Consider the following 18,887-nt stretch of genomic DNA (forward strand, 5'->3'; position numbering starts at 1 on the left):
CCGGAGGACCCGAAGAGTTGGTACCACAGGCCAGAGCCACGCCTGTGGGCAGCCCTGCCCTTCAACCATCCGCAGGGACCCCCGAAACCCACACTGGGATGCTGCAGCCCTAGGATGGCCAGGCGCGCCCCCTCCGATGGCAGCCGATGGTTTCTCGCTCAAGCCCATAGTCTATTCATCACTCTGTGCTTCGTGCGCGTTGCACACGGGGTTATTTTCCAGGCGTCTTCCTGGCTCTGTTGAGGAAGGCCTGAGAGAGAAGCTTTGGTGAGTAGTTACTCCACGAGCTCGGCCAGGAGGCCGCTGCCATGAATCATCTTCTGCGGAGTCCGGGTCGTGGGACCTCTTTCTTTGTCCCAAGAGAAAAGACCACTGGGCAAACACAGCAGAATAACCTGGCGACTTCTGGCTTAAATAACTGGAAGCAGAAGCTCCTCCACAAGCAAAGGATGAGGAAGAAATTTATTCGTATTGTCACTATAGTGCACCATATAAACAACTAGTAAGATAGTTGGATAGACTCGCGTCAGCGGGCCAAGTAACAGCGCGTTTGTGATGCATTCTCCTACTCTTTCTGTTTGCTTCCCCTCACGCGGGCTGCTCTCCCTGCTTACTTTCCTCTTCTTCAAAATTAACATTTCCTGGAGGGCGGGGGGACAAAGAAACATGAGTATATCCCACGTCCCTCTTGCTATCTTGAAATTCAGTGAGCTAACAGGTCTTTTGCAGTGAATAATATCATAAATAATAAGCCTTTCTCGGGCAAAAAAAAAAAAAAAAAAAAAGGAATGTTCAATTTTATCTCACACAGACGCTGGTGGGTTTTTTCTTTGGCACCGGTTAATACATTAAGCCAAAGTTGTATTCCAAGTCCAGGCTGAGAATGTTCGTGTCGGCGAGCATGAGCTCGGGAACGTCTCTGCCCGCACACGCCGTCCAAACACGGGCAGCTTTACAAGCGCGAGGGGTCACTATTTGGCCTTTGCATCAATCAAAAGAAAAGCAGGGACTTGCTACATTCTGGAAAGATGTTATCTTGAATGTTTCATGAAATCGAGAGTTACCTTGTTTTGGGAAGTGGGCTCTGTAACATGTCAGAAGTGATGAGCAGGGTGAACCTCAGACACACTGTCAGAATCACGTTAAGTCTCGAGTTTGGATAATTGTGCACACAGGCACACGGCAGGAAGACACGGGCACACGCAAGCACACACGGGCACACACAACCACACACAGGCGTGCACAGGCACACGCGGGCACATGGCACATGCTTCTCCGCTCACTTCCTGTCGGGCCCTCAGTGCCTCTCGGCTCCCCTGGGAAGCACCCGGTCATCCCATCGGGGATGCTCCGTATCAGCCTCTCCGTGCCGTTTCCATGCTCTACGGACACAGCCTACTCCGCCCTCACAAACCCTGGGGCATCCAGTCCACATGCAGGAGGCAGGGGGACAAGTGAGACGTCACCGGGCCTTCCCTTAGCCACGGGCCACCCGGCGCCAGCGCGGGCTTCTCGGGTGTGGCCCTGCAGGGCTTACAATCACTTGCCAACAAAAGCCTAACGCTCCGTGCGCCTCAAGCATTTAGATTGAAACCTGATTTACGGGAGTTCATCTTTTCAGGTATCTCCAAAAAACCGGGAAAGACATTTGCTCTTACTCTGCAACAGAGACAAACTAAATTGCGCGGGGCCCCTGGCCCTCCAACCACCGTCTAGAGCCGGCCGTTCCCAGACCACCCGCCCCCTCAGCGCCAACACACCCGCCTTAAATCAGATAAAAGAAATCCGGTTTGAAGAGAGCCCTCCCTGGACTGCTGGTGCCCACAGCTCTCGGAAGACCTTCAGAGGCTCCAGGAACCTGCAGCCCCGAGCAGACCAACAGAGCTCACCCTGGTCGATGGCGCCGTATCGAAGCTCCTCTCGGCCATCCTCGTGCCCCGCCTCCCTGGTGGCATCTTCGTCGTCCTCCCCAGGCCTCGTGAGGTCAGCCTCCCCCTCGGAAAGGTCCGCCAGAGCCTGGTCGTCCTCCGCGGGCTCCCCGCCACCTGGGACGGAGCCATAAGAACCGCTGTTGTGTGGGCTGCGGCCTGTCTCAGGCGGCCTCCTGCTGATAGGGCGCCCGCCACCCCTCCGGGGACCCCCCTTCCCGAAGTCACCCAGTCCAGCCTGCACCAGGAGCGCCTGTCCCGCTCCCCGGCGAGGGGCGCAGAGGGGAACTCTACTCCCCACTGACAAGACACGCTCTGTCCCCCAGGGTTCCAGCGCTGATGGGGCCACAATCCGATGAAGTCGGTGAGCACCGCTCTCCAAAGGGGACGGAGTGCACGCAGCAGAGACCAGAGAGCCGAGGCCTGACCCCACCAGGCCCGGGGAGGCACCTCCACCCCCGACCCCACAGCGGTAGGGACCCCAGCGCGTTAGTATAATTTCACTTGGCCCAGTTCGGGTTTGGGTTTCAATCACTTGTGACGCAAGGACCCCTGCACGGTGTCACCTTCTTCATCGTCCCACGGCTGCTTCTTGGGAAGACCCTGGGCCGGGCACAGAGGCCGCGCCCTCCTCGGGAAGGACTTGCCGCCCAGCTGCTGTCGGCCCTGCCCGAGCTCCCACCCACAGACAGTCGCTGACCGAGGCGGGGGGGGGGGGGGGGGGTGGGGGGGGGGGGGGGTGGGGCTCTTAACCACAGGGCTTTCCCGTGGAACCAGCCAGGCCGTCCCTCCAGCCAGTCTCTGCCACTGTTCCTTCCTGCCCCGCCGGGAAGGTCCGACCCCCAAGGCTCCCGGCCCCCTGACTACATCCTGCACACGAAACAGGCTGAGTCTGACTCCCAGAGCTCAACCGGCCACCGGCCCACGGAGAGGAGGCGCCCTCCCCCACACCCCGCACCCTCGGGTCCCGGAGCCTCTTCCTGGATGGTCCCGTCCGCAGGTGGCTGCTCCTCGGGGAGGGTTGGTGTCCACAGAGCCAGTTCTGTGATGCTGGTGGCCTTCCATTTGGGAACGACGGTCATCAGGGTCACCTCCTCCTCCTCTCCCTCTTCTCCTCTTTCCTATTTTAAGTTTGAAAATGTAAAATTACTGATGTCTCTGTGAACTCGCCATGGGATGCTCACAGTGAGGGGCCACTCGGGCGTTGTCACCGCACGGCTCAGGGGTCGGCCCCATTGCCAGCTGGCCCTGGTGGTGATCTGGGCTGGAGGGTGGGTCTGGGAAGTGCTAAGACGAGGTGCGGACGGGCATCGCCACGCGGCACCTGCCTGCTCCCCATGCATGCCGTGAACGGCTCTCAGACCCGACACTCCCAAGCCTTCCCTCTGGAACAGCTGGGAACTGACCCAGGCTCAGTGCGCCTTCCCACTGGAACAGCTGGGAACTGACCCAGGCTCTGTGCGCCTTCCCGCGCTTGGCCACACTTTCCAGCTCCCAGATTCTTTATATGTAACGAGACCACCATCACCGTAAAGACGGGACAGAGAGGGTCCCGAGACAACCATATAATATGAAAGGGCCTAAACACTAAAAGCTCTGGAATCGAGGATTCTGCAGGAAAAATGGAATTCTGTGAAACCAGACCGAGCGCTGATCACCTCTAAACGTGGGGTCTTCTGTAAGAGTGTATAATCCCGACAATGGTCAGCGGCCGGCACACGCCCACCGGGCCAAGCAGACCAGCTCCTCCCCAGCTTTATAGCTATCCCAAAATTCCAAAGGTCTGAATATCAGCCCACAAGTGTGGAAAGCGTCACTGTCACATGGAGGATGATACCTATGGCAAAGAGTGACAGACACCACCCTATTACTTCCGCTGAGTCACTCGGAAATAGAGGAGGCAGTTTCAAAATATCTGAGCCCCGTCCCCCGTGTCGTGTGGCACCCATGCCCCAGGACGGCCGTGCTGCAAAGGGAACCGTCCCGGAATCAGCAGAGGACCCGTGAAGACACGGCTCAGAGCGGCCGCGTCCAGACATCGGGGTGGGGCCCGGTCACCTGCGCTTCTAGCGGAAGCCCTGGTGATGCCCACGATGCAGGCCCAGGACCAGGCCCGGGGGACCGCCCCTGGAGCCCCCGTCGGCTCGCGTCCTGCATGCACCATGACACCCGGGTTCCTCTGCTTCATCACAGACCAGTCACCGTCCCAGAAGGCACAAGGGTGGCCTCGGACGCGAGCTTATTCCCGAACAGGAGCAGTCTGGGGGCTTACGGCACTATTTCTCCCCCTTAGAGCTGTTAGAATGTTCTTCCTACTTTCCCCTACTTAGAGGCCCCGACCTCTGAGAACTTCTCCCGGGACACACTTCAACCACCCACAACGCCGCTGTTTTAGTGTTTATCACTTCACAAAGCAAAATAACTGTGCGACCACTAGTGAGACCACAAAGGCCAGATTCGGGGGGGCAGTGGAATGAGTTCAGCCCACGGGTTCCTCCGGGGGGTGGGTAAGAGGCTTCCGCCCCAGGCGGAGCCCAGCGAGCACGCGACACGTCGCTGTCACGATCCAACAGCACAGCAATTAACTGCATTTGCACTTGACGCGCGCGCACGGGGCTCCGCGCAGACGTAGATGCGGGGGGCCGTACCCCGTGGGGGTGACGCGTCAAACCCCTCTCCTTGCTGGTAGGCGCGTTGGCTTCTGGGAGCCCCTTGCTCAGACGACGCGTCCTCTACTGGGCATGGGGGCGGGGCCTGTGTTTTAGCAACAGAATCGAGCATTTGGGCCGTTTCATATTGGGTAGTGAGCTAGGATGCTGGCCCCACCTCGGTCCGTGTCAGCTGGTCCAAAGGGGCCGTGAAGGCAAGCAGGGGCCGTAGGGCCAGGGGACAGGTCACTCTGGGCTCATACGGCATCCCGGCCACTGCAGAGAAGGGGGACGTTCACTCTGCAGACCTCAGGGAACCACAGGCTGTCTGGGGGACCCAGGGGCTCCGGGAGACTGACACACAGGAAGTGAAGCCCAGCAGGAAAAGAGGGGCTGAGCAGTGGCTGGGTGCGGGGGTGCCCAGGGGGCATGGGGGGTGCTGTAGATAAAGTGCCTGTTACCTACAGGCCCCATCAGGTGACAATGACAGGAAATCCAGCACAGACGGCGCTCCCCCAGCACACACACACACACACACACACACACACACACACACACACACACGGATGCCTGCTAATGACATCATTCAGGGCTAATCTCCGCTTCGTCCAGGGAGCACCGAGGTCGCATTAGCATTACTGCTGAGTACCGGAGAGGGACAAAAAGACAAAATTAGGAGAGCTACCCGCCGCACGCGGGGAGCAGTGTCGCTGGACGGACTTGGGGGGACCACAGCCCCCCGACTCGGGGCCAGAGCTACGCGCAGGCTCCCGCGAGAACCGTGACGCGATACCACTCGGTCCTGGCACTTGGGGTCCAAACTAACGCCCGCACGCCCAGGAGGAGGAGGAGAGCGTGAACGATGCCGAGGGCTGGCACCACTCCCGTCCGACCTCGTCGGGGCCGTAGGGTCCACGTCACGGGGCAGCTCGGTCACCCACGAAAAGAGAAACGGTCTGCGGTCTGCCACGTACCACATCTGCCAGACGGTACTCCCCATGCTGCTCACATCCAATGTCGAACACGTACTTTCCAGGGCCGACGGGCTGCGAGCAAAGGGAAACCGAGAAGCACCTCATTCCCAAGTTCACCGCCCAACGTCCAGTGCACCTGCTGCAGAAATCCCGCCCAAAGTCACGTCGCGGGAAGGCCGGTGCGGGTTAAAGAAAGCCTTTTTGTACTCGTGGCGCCCGGAATTGCCAAGTAGAGGGCCTCTCTCTCTGCCTGTCCCTCTCTCTCTGCCCCTCCCTCCTCTCAAAAATAAATAAACATTAAAAAAACTATTAAAAAAAGAGTTATTATAGTCTATTTCACCCATTTACTCCGCTAATATTTGGTGTGCCGATACTAGTCTTGGACAAAGGCCACTGCAGGAAACATAAGCAGAGTCACATCTTATGTCCCCTCTTGACATTTTCCGCGGGGAAGTTTCCAGAAGTGGAATTTCTGGGCAACAGCACGCGCACGCATGCACATACACTGTGCACATATTTACACACAAAAGATATGGACACACGTATTTTTTTAAATATATTGACCAGAATGAGGCTCCAATAATGTCCCTTCCCACAACAGCACTCAAGAACACCTTGTCCTCAAACCCTTGTTTTTTCCTGGGCATTAACATTTTGTTCTACTTTTAGATTTTTTTTTAACATACTTTTACATTTTTTTTTAACATATAGAAAACAGGATCTCACCATGAAGTCACATTTTTAAGCTATTAGTAGGGTTGAATGTTTTTTCAACATTTTTTGGCCACTTAAATCACATTGATTGATATAAGTGCTTTATATTTATATTAATGTTACAAATACCCTAACCCCATTGGTCGTGTATCTCTTAAATTTTTTTAAAATTTTTGTAATGTTTATTTATTTTTGAGAGAGAGAGAGAGAGAGAGAGAGCACAAGCAGGGGAGGAGCAGAGAGAAAGGGAGACACAGAATTTAAAGCAGGCTCCAGGCTCTGAGCTGTTAGCACAGAGCCCGACGCGGGGCTCGAACCCACGGACCATGAGATCATGACCTGAGCCAAAGCCGGACACTCAACCGACTGAGCCACCCAGGCGCCCCTCTTAAATTTTCTTTATAGTGCATTCTACTCTATAAGGGGTTATTTTTATCAACCAGCTCTATTTGGTTTTCCTTTTCTATTTCTGTTTACAGAGTCCTCTCTCCTCATTTCAAAGTTAATAAACATTCGCCTTTTTTTTTTCTGTGACTTTGTTCACGTTTAAACCTTTCTTCCTGTCCTCGCATGTCTCCATCCAATGCTAGAGGGGGAACCCTGACATTGCTTCCCTGCCCCACCCCCAGTGGTTATCAAGGGTCCTGGGACCACTCTTTCACTTGTCCCTGTCGGGTCCTCACTGACTTAAAACGACGCCCTTTTCCGGAGCTAGATTACTGTAGGCACTTGAATCTGTCCCCGGACTCTCTAATCCACGCCACTGATCTGTATTTCTCCATTCACGTATCTCGGTTTCATTTATCACAGCTTTAAATTTGTTTTAACAATTTGCCGGCAAGGGTTGGAACAGGTGATTCTCTGAGGAAAAGTCAAGCCAGTAGCAAAAGGGTGTAAGGTTGCTGGACTTCACTAGGAATCGGGGAAAAGCGCATTAAAACAACGTGAAAATATTTTTTTATCCATCGGATTTGCAAAAAAGTTAAAGACTGCCGTTGGCGGGAGTGCAAACTGGCACAGCTTTGGAGGGAAGTTGGCAGCATCGATCACAACTTAAAATGTCAATATTTGTGGACTCCACGATTGCAGGGTCTAACCTACGCGGATATCCCCAAATGCGCAAAAGTGTATGTTTCCATGTCCTGATGTAATGTTTTCCCACGTATGTAAGTGTGTGCATGTGGGTTGCACAGAAAGACGTGGGGGGTGGGGGTCACACGGCCCCGGGAGAAGAAGCAGGGGAAGAAGGGAGGGCTGGAGGCTGGAACTCAGGTGGGCAGCAGAGGGGGCCACGTGTCTGGGTGCCCTACAACTGGAATGGGCAGCTGACCCTTGAATAATGTGGGTTTGGGCTGCACGAGTCCACTTACACGAGGATATTTTTCAATAAATACAGGAAAGCGCTGTAAATGTATCTTCTCTTCCTTGCGGTTTTCTTTTTTTTAATTTTTTTTTTAGTTTATTTACTTACTTTGAGAGAGACGGAGACAGCACAAGCGGGGGAGGGGCAGAGAGAGAGGGAGAGAGAGACCCGAGCAGGCTCTGCGCTGTCAGCTTAGAGCCCAACGTGGGGCTCGAACCCACGAAATGCGAGACCACGAAACCGAGCTGAAACCGAGAGTCGGACGTGCCACCGACTGAGCCACCCAGGCGCCCCTCTCCCTTATGATTTTCTTAATAACGTGTCCTTTCCTCTAGCTACTTTATTGTAAGAATACAGTGTGTAATACCTACGACGTACAAAGTGTGTGTTAATCGACTGTTTGTGTCACTGGTAAGGCGTCCAGCCGACACCAGGCTGTTAGCAGTCACGTTTTGGGAGAGTCGAAAGCTGTCTGTGCATCTTTGACTGTGTGGGGGTCAGCGCCCCTGACCCCGCACTGTTCAAGGGTCAGCTGAACTCCTGTGTTTCTAGCACACTTTCACTACCTGGCAGAACAAAGCCCTTGTCCTCCAGGCTCATCTAGCCTCGCTGATTCTTCCTGATTAACTCCTGCCGACTTCTCTTTCCCTCCACATACCTCCCCATGCCAAAAAATGTCCTAAGAGAATTTTGCCGGGGATTCCGTATAATTACATATATGCAGCATATAGATTTGGGGGAAATGTGCTGTTTTACAAACACTGGAAAGGAGAATCTGGAAAGTTAGGGCATGAACGATACGAAACTGAAAACTGAGTTTTAAGAGAGTCTGAGGCGGCTCACTGAAATCAGTTAAATGTTCCCCACGTCAACTTCCAACACCTTGAATTTGCTCGGGAAACTCTTCAGGGAGAGTTTCTGCCCAGCGCCTGCTCGAAGCCACGGGGGATGGCAGCGCGGTGGGTGCTGAATTAGCCGGGGCTTCTCTGTATCCCCACCAGGGCTCGGCAAAGCCGCGGAGCCCTCCAGACAGAAATGAGCTGTCGCCAGCACCGCAGACTGAACGCGGGCACGCCCGAGTCCAGGCCCAGGGCGGGTGGCCTAGCCTGCAGGAAGCAAGCTCACGCACGGCTCGGCCTCCCCAGGGCTCTGGCGCCGGGCCTCCCGGGGCAAAGAAAGTCCAGACACCCGCACGCGCAACCGCAGGAGATGCTTCACGTCCAGTGTAGCCGTGACGGGGAGCACGTAGGAGAGGAAGGATGCCCCCGTGTTACAAGGATTGGCTGGATCGCTGCTGGGGGGGAGGGAGGATTTCGCTCTCTACTCTGCCCCCCTCCACGCTGCCCTCTGTAGGCACCAGAGGCCCGGGGAGAGGCACGGCCACCTGCTCCCTGTACTGGGAGGGGGCGGGAGGACTCCCTGAGATTTTCGGGTTCTTCCTTCACGTATGTACACAGATGGGGGGAGGGGGCACACGTTGCTGCCCAGTGACTTACGTTTTTGTTCAAGAACTTGCCCTGGTACCTGTGGTTCAGGTGAATGAGCTCGGCCATGCCCTCCTGCTGTCCGTTCACCCAGGTGCCTACGTACTTACTGCCCGTCTCGGCGTAGAAGTAGGTGCCTTGCCCGTGCCTGGTGAAGACAGAGAGCGCAGTGCGCTTTGTTCCGACATGGGGAAAACCGCCCGCGTTTCTGAGACAGACGTTAAAATTGGGCGTGGCCTCTATGTGGCTTGTCTGCGCCCCGTCCAAGTGCGCTCCTGCCCTGTGTGCCCGCTCGCGGGAGGGGCATCGCCGGCTGCGCAAGGACGACCTTCCCGCAGCTCGGCCGGTCCACGCGGGGAAGAGGCAGCGCTCCCGGGAGCGGTGGCCGTGTCCCCAGGAGGGTTCTTCTGTGCCCTCCTTGTCCCCCGGGGCTCTCGGACGAAAGACCACATACCCTCCCCACAACGTGCACCTGCCCCGTGACGTGCCACCCGGCGTGCTCACCTTAAAGCCGTGAGGGGTTTGAACTGCCTGGCAAGAGCAGGCTAGTGGGCTTTTATCATGATTCTGCTTCTTAATAAGACAGCATCCTGTTCTCATTACGTAAGTAGGTCTACCGAGCTGAGGGGAAAACGCGCACCTTTGGTGAGCAAACCACTCTCCGGTGTAGGTGTCGTTATTGACGTAGTAGTAGACGCCGTAACCCTGTCTTCGGTCATCCGCCCACTCCCCTGGAAGGGACGACACAAAAGCGGGCCCGGGTGAGAAGGGAAGGACAGCCGCCACCTGCTGCGACCCTCACCTCCCGCTGTGACTCCCCACTGTCCCCCTGCCCCTCTGGCTGGATGGCGAGGCGTCGGGCGCTGGTTAGGGGAAGCTGGGTCAGGGGCTCACCGCGTGCAGGTCTGGGCGTGTGGGCCGCGGTCACCCGCGTGTGCCGACAGCAGGTATCACGGCCGGTCAGTGGCGTGGCCAGGACTCAAACCAGGGTTTTGTCCGCCCGGCCGCCAGCAGTCCCCACACCACCCTCCCTCTGCTTGCGTGGGTTTACCGATCCAGCAGCAACCATCTCGTGCCGTTTCCCACCTCCTTCCTCACCAGACTCCCGCACACTCTCCCAGCCTGGGCGCCCAGGGCGCCCCACCTGTGCACCTGCTCCGCGTGACTGGACGCCACACCTTTGCCAACCAGCGTCCGCGCGTATGCTAAGTGAAATAAGTCAGGCAGAGGAAGACAGATACTATATGTCTTCACTCTCATGTGGATCCTGAGAAACTTAACAGAAGACCATGGGGGGAGGGAAGGGGGGAAAAATAGTTACAAACAGGGAGGGAGGGAGGGAAACCATGAGAGACTCTTAAATACAGAGAACAGACTAAGGGTGGATGGGGGGTGAGGGAGAGGGAAAAGTGGGTGATGGGCATTGAGGAGGGCACTTGCTGGGATGAGCACTGGGTGTTGTATATAAGCCAATTTGACAATAAATTCTATTAAAAATAGCGATAAATAATAACTAAATAGCAATAAAATAAAAATTTATATATTATTTCCTCAGATTTTGTAATGGTCACAGTATTTAAAATCTTTACATTTATTTTGATTTCTTGTTACAAATCAAAATTTACTTTGATGCCAATTTTATATTCTTTTCTTTCTTTTTTTAAAAAAAAATTTTTTTTTAATGTTTATTTATTTTTGAGACAGAGAGAGACAGAGCATGAACAGGGGAGGAGCAGAGAGAGGGAGACACAGAATCCGAAGCAGGCTCCAGGCTCTGAGCTGTCAGCACAGAGCCCGACGCGGGGCTCGAACCCACGGACCGCGAGATCACGACCTGAGCCGAAGTCAGATGCTTCACCGACCCAGCCACCCAGGCGCCCCTATATTCTTTTTCTTAAATAGAGCCCCCAAAACTTGTATAAGCTTCCGGCTTACAGGAAACCTGGACCCGCTTCCACACAAAGAAGAAGAATTCACATGCCTAGAATACGTTGATCGTCCAAGAAATACATGTTTGCGTGAATAAACTCCATGTTCACCACCACCAACAACACATCTACAAAAGGAACTTGTACGCGTTCTGTCAGTCCCACAGGGTTCTCGGCACTCTGTGAGACAGACCAGCAGCTGGACTGGTGACAGAGCCCTCAGGGAGGGCCTGCCCTCGTCTGGGCAGGAGGCAGACACCACAAAGAAGAAAGAACTGTGCTTTCGGGAAGCAGCTCCCAGGTTCAGGACAGGGCGGGCAAACCGAGCCTTCCCAGAGAGGAGGATTCGGCAACTGGTAATAGTTAAAGAAGAGGACTGGGTTCCGTGGTATGATGCGTGTCAGGAACCCCATGAGCAGAAGGAACGGAGAATCCCCAAACTGAAATAATTCAGTAAACACAGTTTGCACCTAACGTAGCCACAAGGATAGACAGAGTGTGCAGAAGTCCCCGGAGGACTTGTCTGGAGTTTTTAAAAAAATTTTTAAGTTTATTTTTTGAGAGACAGAGAGACAGAGACAGAGAGAGAGAGAGCAGGGGAGGAGCAGGCAGAGAGGGAGAGAGAGAATCCCAAGCAGGCTCTTCTCTGCCGGACGCAGGGCTCAAACTCACAAACCGTGAGATCATGACCTGAGCAGAAATTGAAGAGTCGGGCGCTTAACCGACTGAGTCACCCAGGCACCTGGACTTGTCTGGATTTTTAAGGGGCAGTTGTGTCCTTGTAAATTACCAGTTTAAAAGAAGAAGCAAGGGGCGCCTGGGGAGCTCAGTCGGATGAGCGTCCGACTTCGGCTCAGGTCATGATCTCGCGGCTCGTGGGTTCAAGCCCCGCGTCGGGCTCTGTGCTGACAGCTTGGAACCTGGAGCCTGCTTCGGATTCTGTGTCTCCCTCTCTCTCTGTTCCTCCCTTGCTCATGCTCTGTTTCTCTCTCAAAAACAAACATAGAAAAAAATTTTATAAAATAATAAAAGAAAATAAATAAAAGAAGAAGGAACAGGAGAAAGAGGAGGGGGAGGGGAGGGGGAGGAAGGGGAAGAGGAGGGGGAGGAGGGGAGAGGGAGGAGGGAGAGGAGGGGGAAGAGGAGGGGGAGGAGGGGAGAGGGAGGAGGGGGAGGATGGGGAAAAGGAGGGGGAGGAAGGGGAGGAGGAAGGGGAGGAGGGGGAAGAGGAGGGGAGGAGGGGGGTGGGAGGAGGGGGAAGAGGAGGGGGAGGAGGGAGAGGGAGGAGGGGGAAGAGGAGGGGGAGGAGGGGAGAGGGAGGAGGGGGAAGAGGAGGGGGAGGAGGGGAGAGGGAGGAGGGGGAAGAGGAGGGGGAGGAGGGGACAGGGAGGAGGGGGAAGAGGAGGGGGAGGAAGGGAGAGGGAGGAGGAGGAGGAGGGCAGACATGTAGCATACACCGATTTCTGTGGTGTAAGTATTCACACTGTGGCCAAGGTTGGGCTGCACGTGGTTCTGGGGACAAGCGGGCAGAGCTGGCTCGTGTGAACATTCAGGAACTGACCAAGCAGGGCCCTGGGGCCAAGACCTCCCTTGGTCTCTTCCCAACAAAAGACCACGACTGATGAAGCAATTCCGTCCTCTTCTCTTGGCCGAGGGAGCTGGTCTCCAGGGCAGCGTGGCAAGAAAAGTGTATGAAGTATTTTATAGGAAATGTTCAAAAAAAGAATTAACTTGCAAACCAAATTTCAAGCCAGCGAGATATGGTGAGGAAGCTTTTTTTTTTTTTTTTAATTTTTTTTTCAACGTTTTTATTTATTTATGGGACAGACAGAGACAGAGCATGAACGGGGGAGGGGCAGAGAGAGAGGGAGACACAGAATCGGAAACAGGCTCCAGGCTCCGAGCCATCAGCCCAGAGCCCGACACGGGGCTCGAACTCACGGACCGTGAGATCGTGACCTGGCTGAAGTCGGATGCTTAACCGACTGCGCCACCCAGGCGCCCCCTTTTTTATAAAGTCCCAGTCTAGGGGCACCTGGGTGTTCGACTCCCGATTTCGGCCCAGGTTATGGTCTCACGGTTCGTGGGTTCGAGTCCCACGTTGGGCTCTGCGCTGACAATGTGGAGCCTGCTTGGGATTCTGTCTCCCTCTCTCTCTCTCTCTCTCTGCCCCTCTCTGCCTCATACTTTCTCTGTCTCTCCAAAAATAAATAAATAAACTTAAAAAAATATTTTTTTTCTTTTTAAAGTCCCAGTTTACCTGTTGGAGACCCGGCCCAGCTACCGGGACCCCGGCCGCAGTAAATGGTGCAGAAGTGGGAAAGGTGGCCTCCTGGAACAGGGGTAATAACCGAAACATGCGTTTACAGGGACGGCACCCGGAAACCAGAGACATCATGCACTTTGCCCAAGGCTACACAGCGGGGCTGAGATGAAAATCCGGGTTTCTCTGGCTCTCTTCCACAGGCACCCCAACGGCCAAGCATTTGTGTCTCCCTCCGGCTCCTGCCACCTGAGAGCTTCCAGAAGAGCCGACCCCAAGTCATCATGGCGCTTTGTTTCTCTGCAACTTTGTTGCTAAACATCATAGTCTTTATTCGCTCCTTGTGGCCGGGAGCAGGACCAGCGCTGGAGACGGGAGCCCCCTCTCCTTCCCCAGCCCTCATCGGCCCTCCCTCCCCTCACCTCACAATCTGTGCGGGTGGTCCAGAGGCCCCTCCAAAGTCTGGCACTCACTCACCCCTCCAACCCCATCCCCTGCTTCGCCAAGCACCCCCGTCTCCCTGCCTCTGCTCAAGTGGCCCCGCAAACCGGGAGCGTCCGCTCCGTCCCCGGGCTCCCCATCAGGCTCAGCTCGGTGTCTGGGAGACCAGGAATGCGCCCCATACCTCGGGCCAAGGCTGAGCGCGCTCGCTAGCCTGCGGGAAACCACTCTGTGTCCCTCAGGGTGGCAGTCAGCCAACGCTCAGTCGTGACGAATTCGGCCATGGGTTCACACGGACTTTGTGGCCGGAAGGTTGTTTGCTCCCTGAGCTAAGATTGATGCTGCAGCTTCTGACCTCGGAGAAGAACTCCCCGAGTAGTGACTACACCCTGCACCCTCTAAGAGACAAAGCCACAGGGAGACACAAAAACGCGCAGCTGTTTCCAAAGACGGTCACGTTAGAAAGTCCTTCCATCTCTTATTCTGAGTATCTTTGCTTTTCTATATTTGTGTGTGGCTCCAGCTGTATTAATGTCTACGTGAAAATAGAACATGACGGCAATGAGATCAGGCTCGTGACGGTTTGGAAAGAATTCAGTTGAACTCTATAAATTAAATTGTTGAAAGTCGATTCCAAAAGCAGATGGTGCTCCTTCTGGAATAAGCCCTCCGAGAAATAGGGAACAAGCAGAAATGCCCCGTCTGACGGGGAGGCATTAACCACCTGCATCTCGGACGCGGGCAGGATGGTTGCTGTAGAATTCCGGGGCCCTGCCTTCATTCAGCAACGGGGCAGGCGGCTGTGGCTCGCACCCGGAGGACGTGGCGTCGCCCGTCGGGAGGTGATGCCACCTCCCAGGCCGCCGCACACTGAGCGCTCGCCACCTGTCAGGTGCCCTGTCCTGCTTGTGTTCATCCGTTCAGTCCTGGTGCTGCAGACGAGGAGCGAGCCTCCCCGCACAAGGTCACACCTGTCACCATAGCTCCGGGGTTGGGGGTCACGGGTCTCCTTGGAAAACTAGATAAGTTCTTCCCAAAAAAAGTCCGGAACACAGGACCCTGCATGGTTCCTGAAGACTCACGTGCACGCTCCACTTGTGTCTCTCCCCCCAGGCTCGCCCCCCTCCCATTGTGATCAGATCCACACTGTAGTCACCGTGGGGGATGACGGTGCGTGAGGGCTGCAGTGGGGGTCTCGGAAATAAGGGGATTAGCATCTTCCTGAGACGTAACATTGGCGGCTAAGAAATCGCCAGACATAGGAATGCCAGCTTGACGAGGCAGAGGGTCTCCCGGACCAGAAGCCTTCATCGAAGGAACCACCAGGTCTAAAGAACCCGTGTGTTCAGCAGAAGAGGGGATGGTCAGAGAGAAAAACAGCAGAAGCAGCTTCAAGGAGAAGAAAGCTACAGGGCATCTAACATCATGGGTCCGGACCCCATGGGGGTCTGTGCGGCCCCCCGTGCCTCAGCACAGGGGCTCACAAGAGAGTGTGCTGGCCGCAGCGACGGCCACATTTCCCACGGGGGGCGGCAGCTCGCTAATCAAGGCTTTCTGGCTTCTGTATCAACCCTGTGAACACAGGGGCACAGCTTGTGTTTGTTGAGTGACTGACTGATCTGGAGAACTCTAAGCCCTTTCCTACAGTTCAGCATCCACAGCCAAGTCCAGTCCCCAGGGGACACCACTACAGCACAAACATCTGCTTTGTGAGTGCATTTTACCTTCACATCTTGTAATGTTTTTATTTATGTTTGAGAAAAAGAGAGACAGAGTGGGAGCAGGGAAGGAAAGCAGAGAGAGAAAGCGAGACACAGAATCCGAAGCAGGCTCCAGGCTCCGAGCTATCAGCACAGAGCCAGATGCGGGGCTCGAACCCCTGAACCACGAGATCGTGACCTGAGCCGAAGCCAGAGGCTTAACAGGCTGAGCCACCCAGGCGCCCCTTACCTTCATATCTTGATCCATCTGGGTATATGAAAGTGCCACGGCCATGTTTTTTGTTTTTAACGTATTCTCCTATGTATCGAGCGCCACTTTTAAATTTGTAGATCCCCTGAAACACGTTGGTTACATAATTCATATCATTCCTGAATTCAATACTCACCCATAGAGTATTCACGAGAGAAAACGACCCACTCACGTCACCAGTTCTGACCTGGCCGTGCCTTTTACCGTGTTGGTAGCTCCCTTCATACGTGTCCCCGTTGGGCAGCCTTGCTTTCCCGTGTCCGTGCCGTTCACCTGCCTCATTCCGTTCCCCATCGTACTCCTGGGCAGAAGAAAGCAGGATCATCACAGCTACCGTGTGTTCAGCACTAACGATATGTTAAAGCATTTTGTAAATAGTGGTTCGTTGAAGCCCTCCCAATCCTCAGCCCCATCTTACAGGTGAGGTAGGTAACTGCACCTGGGCGACATGGGGCATTTGTCCAAGGTAACACACTTAGTACCTGTCGCTGGTGGAAGCCTCACTCTCTCTCTGCCACGTCTGAGCTTGTAACTTATCATGATAACCCTTCACACTGTAAACAAAACTCAAGGTATTCCAAATTGCGTTCTTTATAGCAACGTGTTTGAACTAACATATGTGGGTGGAATCGGTCCTCGGTCACACAAGTACCTCCCTGGTGCTTCCTTCAACAATCCAGGACTTAAAATGCAAAGACAAGTCTTCCTTCAAACGATTCCCTGGGCGCACATGGTCTCAGGAGGCGCCAGTGGGAGAGGAAGCAGAAAGGGGGCGCTGAGGCGTAAACAGGGCTCAACTGTCACAAGAGTCCCTAAGTCCACTTAGTTTAACTTCCTTATCAAGAGACTTGAGTTTCAAACACTCATAGACTCATATGGCAATAATGACGTATCTGAAAAGTAAATCTCTCTCTCTCTCTACACACACACACACACACACACACACACACATATATGTATATATAACACAAGCTTGCAATTCACCTGTTTCCTCTGACCCTTCATAAAATAAACCTTCCTCCAGCACCTGATCACAAGTGCAAAGTGCACATAACAGATAATAAAAGGGCCAAGGCACAGAGTAACGATTTGACATAGACCCGCATCTGCATGGACTTATTACAACACAAGTTCAAACACAAGTTCAAGTTCCTGCCGGGGCTTCAGACCCCCTTTCCCAGCACGATCCAGCTCAGAAATCCGTGCTCAGGACAGAAGGTAAAAATGGCATGATCTTACACACTTGTTGCGGGGTCAGTCTAAATCAAAATGTATAAAAGCTTTTGAGGTCTGCTCAAAAGACCTCCCAGTGCACCCCTACTGAGCCAGTGGGGTGACTGAACAGGAAGGGAACCCTTTAAAACGACCCCAGCTGTGATTGAAGCTACAAATTGCGGGCACCAAAACGTGACAAACCAGCAGGGCTATTTGAGGAGACAAACTTGAAGTCTTCCTGGGCTGATGTTGTAGGTCGGGCTCCCCCGGAAGCAGACCCCGAGCAAGTGGTTTTTATAAGCCCTCCCCGAGGAACCGGTAAGGGGGATGGGGAAACAGATATGAAGGAGGAGGCCGCCCAGCATGGGGATGTCAGGAGGTGTCCCAGACTCGGCCTCATTGCACGAGGGACCCTGCAGCGCAAATCCTGTGGTTTGCGGTGCTGTTAGCACTAGCCGCTGGCTGTGGGGACAGCGTGCAGATTCCAGGCACTTCTGGCTCTCCCACCTGGCCAGGCGGCTCCACGCGATGGAGGTGCTAGTCTTGAGCAGAAAATGGGGCAGAGGCTGAGAGACGGGCGCACAGAATTGCCAAAAGGTCTGAGCAGGCACCAAGACATCCGGCCCCGGAGAGGTGCTAGGTTTTCAGTTAATTCTGAAACTATCTCGACTCTGTGCCCTGAACGCACGCACCGTGGCTGGGGTTCCCAGCCTGTCAGCCAAGAAATGATCACCCCTGGGTTAGACAGTTAATCTGTGGATATGGAGATGGATAGATAGATAGATACACACACGCACACACACCTATGCCCACCCTGCACCCAGCTCACATCGCGGGATGTGCACCCCATACCGCCTCTCTGCTGCCCAAACCCGGAATAATGCCAGAGACTCGGGTCACCTCCCACCACACTGAAGAAAGCACACGGCATTCCGGGCCTGCAGGAAGCCTTCGCTGAGCCTGAGACCCTCTGAGCGTTTCTTGAAGGTTGCCAGGAAGAACTTTCCTCCATCCTCCTTGATCCCGAGCAGCCGAGCTCCATTACAGAGCAGCATGGCAGGTCGGGGTGACCCCGCCAACCAAGGAGACTGCCTGGGCGGACTGCGGCAGCGGGGTCGAGGCCGCTTCCCAAGTCTTTGACTTGGAAATCTTTGCCTTTAATGGGAGGCGGGCTGGGGAGGGGAGGAGGCGGCGAGAAGGGATGTGGCCAGAGACGTCACAGCGTTTCACCTTTCACCGCCAACTTCCAGGCCGCGGTGGCCGGCGCGTCCCCGTCCCTGGCTGGGCCGCCCGGGGGACTGTGGTCGGCCTCCGGGGGTGCGCCTGGGAAGCACCCCCCCCCCCCGTACACCCGGAGCTCTCACCCCAAGATCGTTTTCTCCCTCCTCCTCCAACTCCTCCGAGCCCAGGTCCGACATGGCCTCGCCTCCGTCTCGGTCCTCGCCGCCACCAGCGCGTCTCTGGTAGGTAGGTACACGCTGCTCGCACAGCCGCGTCCGCCGTCGCCATGGAGACGCGGCCCGTCCCGCCTCCCCCCCCCCCCAGCGCGGGCGGAGGGATGGGGAAGCGTGGGGCGGAGCCACTGGCCGCGTTCGGGTGCTGTCATAGCAACGGGAAGGGGCACCTCGACCAATCGCGGCCCGGGAAGATAGGGGGCGTGGCCTGGGGCGGGAAGGGGCGGGGTGGGAAGGCGCGGGGCGGAGCCACTGGAAGCTCTCGGTGCTGTCATAGCAACGAGAGGGCCACCTCGACCAATCGCCGCCCGGGAAGAGGGAGGGGGCGGGACTTGGGATGGGCTTGGTACCCACCAGCTCTCCTACCTGGACCCCGTGTGACAGGTCCCGGGACTCTTTAGTTGGAGGCTGGGTGATCCTGTAACGTGGAGCCACCTTTGGACCAGGGCCCTAAAGAGTTGGTGCACAGAAGACACACCGGGCCAGCTCTCGAGAGGGCCTCAT

General features: G+C 55.3%; 2 protein-coding genes across 3 annotated transcripts in view; one reads left to right on the forward strand and one right to left on the reverse strand.

Annotated features, from left to right (window-relative positions):
* Positions 1-437: 437 nt before the first annotated feature.
* RSPH1 (radial spoke head component 1) lies at positions 438-18,455 on the reverse strand. Of its 2 annotated transcripts, none has more exons than XM_086676052.1 (9): positions 18,294-18,455; positions 15,902-16,015; positions 15,694-15,799; positions 9,752-9,842; positions 9,124-9,259; positions 5,551-5,622; positions 2,887-3,049; positions 1,890-2,045; positions 438-641 (listed from the first exon to the last, which is right to left on the reverse strand). In XM_086676052.1, exons 1-9 carry the CDS (start codon positions 18,345-18,347, stop codon positions 589-591), a joined length of 945 nt encoding a protein of 314 aa, XP_086532178.1. In that variant the 5' UTR covers positions 18,348-18,455; the 3' UTR covers positions 438-588. The 2 variants fall into 2 exon arrangements, with proteins under 2 accessions (XP_086532178.1, XP_086532179.1); XM_086676053.1 differs by having other exon boundaries at positions 438-1,659.
* The window catches only part of SLC37A1 (solute carrier family 37 member 1), an 81,911-nt gene continuing 81,200 nt past the window's right edge, over positions 18,177-18,887 (forward strand). The window contains exon 1 of the mRNA XM_086676050.1: positions 18,177-18,396. The gene's annotated coding sequence lies outside the window, so the exon portion shown is untranslated. The remainder of the gene's footprint in view (positions 18,397-18,887) is intronic.

The sequence above is a fragment of the Puma concolor genome, chromosome C2 (assembly GCF_028749965.1).
Source record: "Puma concolor isolate L17-30 chromosome C2, mPumCon1.1.hap2, whole genome shotgun sequence".
In the NCBI taxonomy this organism is placed as follows: Eukaryota; Metazoa; Chordata; class Mammalia; order Carnivora; family Felidae; genus Puma; species Puma concolor.

Excerpts from the sequence above, each read along its gene's own strand:
- RSPH1 (XM_086676052.1), bottom strand. The coding sequence starts at position 18,347 with ATGTCGGACCTGGGCTCGGAGGAGTTGGAGGAGGAGGGAGAAAACGAT. Across the intron at positions 15,800-15,901 it reads ACGGTAAAAGGCACGGCCAG|GGGATCTACAAATTTAAAAG; the intron begins GTCAGAACTGGT and ends AACGTGTTTCAG. Across the intron at positions 5,623-9,123 it reads GCAAGTTCTTGAACAAAAAC|CCCGTCGGCCCTGGAAAGTA; the intron begins GTAAGTCACTGG and ends CTTTGCTCGCAG.